General features: G+C 43.6%; 1 protein-coding gene across 1 annotated transcript; it reads right to left on the reverse strand.

Moving 5' to 3' along the window:
- Positions 1-581: 581 nt before the first annotated feature.
- Positions 582-911, reverse strand: LOC122322469 (secreted RxLR effector protein 161-like; the record flags this gene model as incomplete). The annotated part of the gene is made up of 1 exon (XM_043214746.1): positions 582-911. A coding segment is annotated over exon 1 (330 nt), but the record flags the coding sequence as incomplete, so codon positions are not given.
- Between the last annotated feature and the right edge of the window lie 242 nt (positions 912-1,153).

Consider the following 1,153-nt stretch of genomic DNA (forward strand, 5'->3'; position numbering starts at 1 on the left):
ATATTTGGGGTTATGGGTGCAGGCTTACTGATCGAAACCCCGGGCCCATGACCATTAATAACACGAGGAGTTTTCTATAGAGGTTATGTTCATATAAACGTTTTAATAACTTTTCGTCGAACGCTGCGCGACCTTCTTTGCTTAATGGAATGGAACGACTAAATTACGCTAATCAATGTTCTGCTCGTCTTTACAGTGATCTGCTAAGAGACTCGCATACAGGATGTTATGGTAACTCTATGTACATTGTGCATACAGAACTATGTAAACATTGTTGCTTTAACATATTATTATACTATTCGCGATAATAACAATACGCTCCCTTAAAGTAACAATACTCTTAACTTAAATATATGTAACTCCCAAACTCGAAATGCATTCGCGATGTTTGGTCCCGCTCAGACCTTACGTCAGGACGTCTGCTGGCATCTGTTCTGTTTGCATATACTCCACTTCATGTCGCCGCTCAGGTATTTTTGCTTGATGAAGTGGTGGCGTACATCTATATGTTTTGTACGCGGGTGAAACCCGAAGCCAGTAACCAGTTTTTGTGCGCTCTGATTGTCATTATAAAGACGCACCGTGGCGCAGTCTTTGCCAACACTGTTTAGTAGGGTCTTCAGATATAATGCCTCCTTGACCACTTCGGACATCGCAAGGTACTCCGACTCAGTACTCGATAGTGCCACAGTACGTTGCTTGCGTGCCTCCCAGCACACAGCTGCTCCAGATAGTATGAACGCCTGCCCTGAATAGGAGCGCCTATCGCTTAGATTCGCTCCCCAATCTGCATCGACCACGCCTGTTTGCTTGTATAACAGGCCCAATTTCTTTGTACCGCTTAGATACCTCAATATGCGTTTCGCTGCCTTCCAGTGCTCGACATTGTAATTGCTGTTGAACTGACTCATAAAGTTCACAGCAAACGCAATATCCGGGCGTGTCGTAACTGAAAGAAACATTAAAGCACCAATTAAGCTTTGATAACGATACTTTCGCATTTCGCCTTCGTCGATAATCTCACGACGCTTCTGTACACTTTGCCTCGATTGGTGTCAATGCAGCTTGCATTTGATCATGCCAAATTTCTTCAATATGGCACCAACATATAGTTCCTGTGAAATGAATATCCAGTGCTTGTCTATGCTCTGCT

This window comes from Drosophila grimshawi, unplaced genomic scaffold (assembly GCF_018153295.1).
Source record: "Drosophila grimshawi isolate 15287-2541.00 unplaced genomic scaffold, ASM1815329v1 contig_1378, whole genome shotgun sequence".
Lineage (NCBI taxonomy): Eukaryota > Metazoa > Arthropoda > Insecta > Diptera > Drosophilidae > Drosophila > Drosophila grimshawi.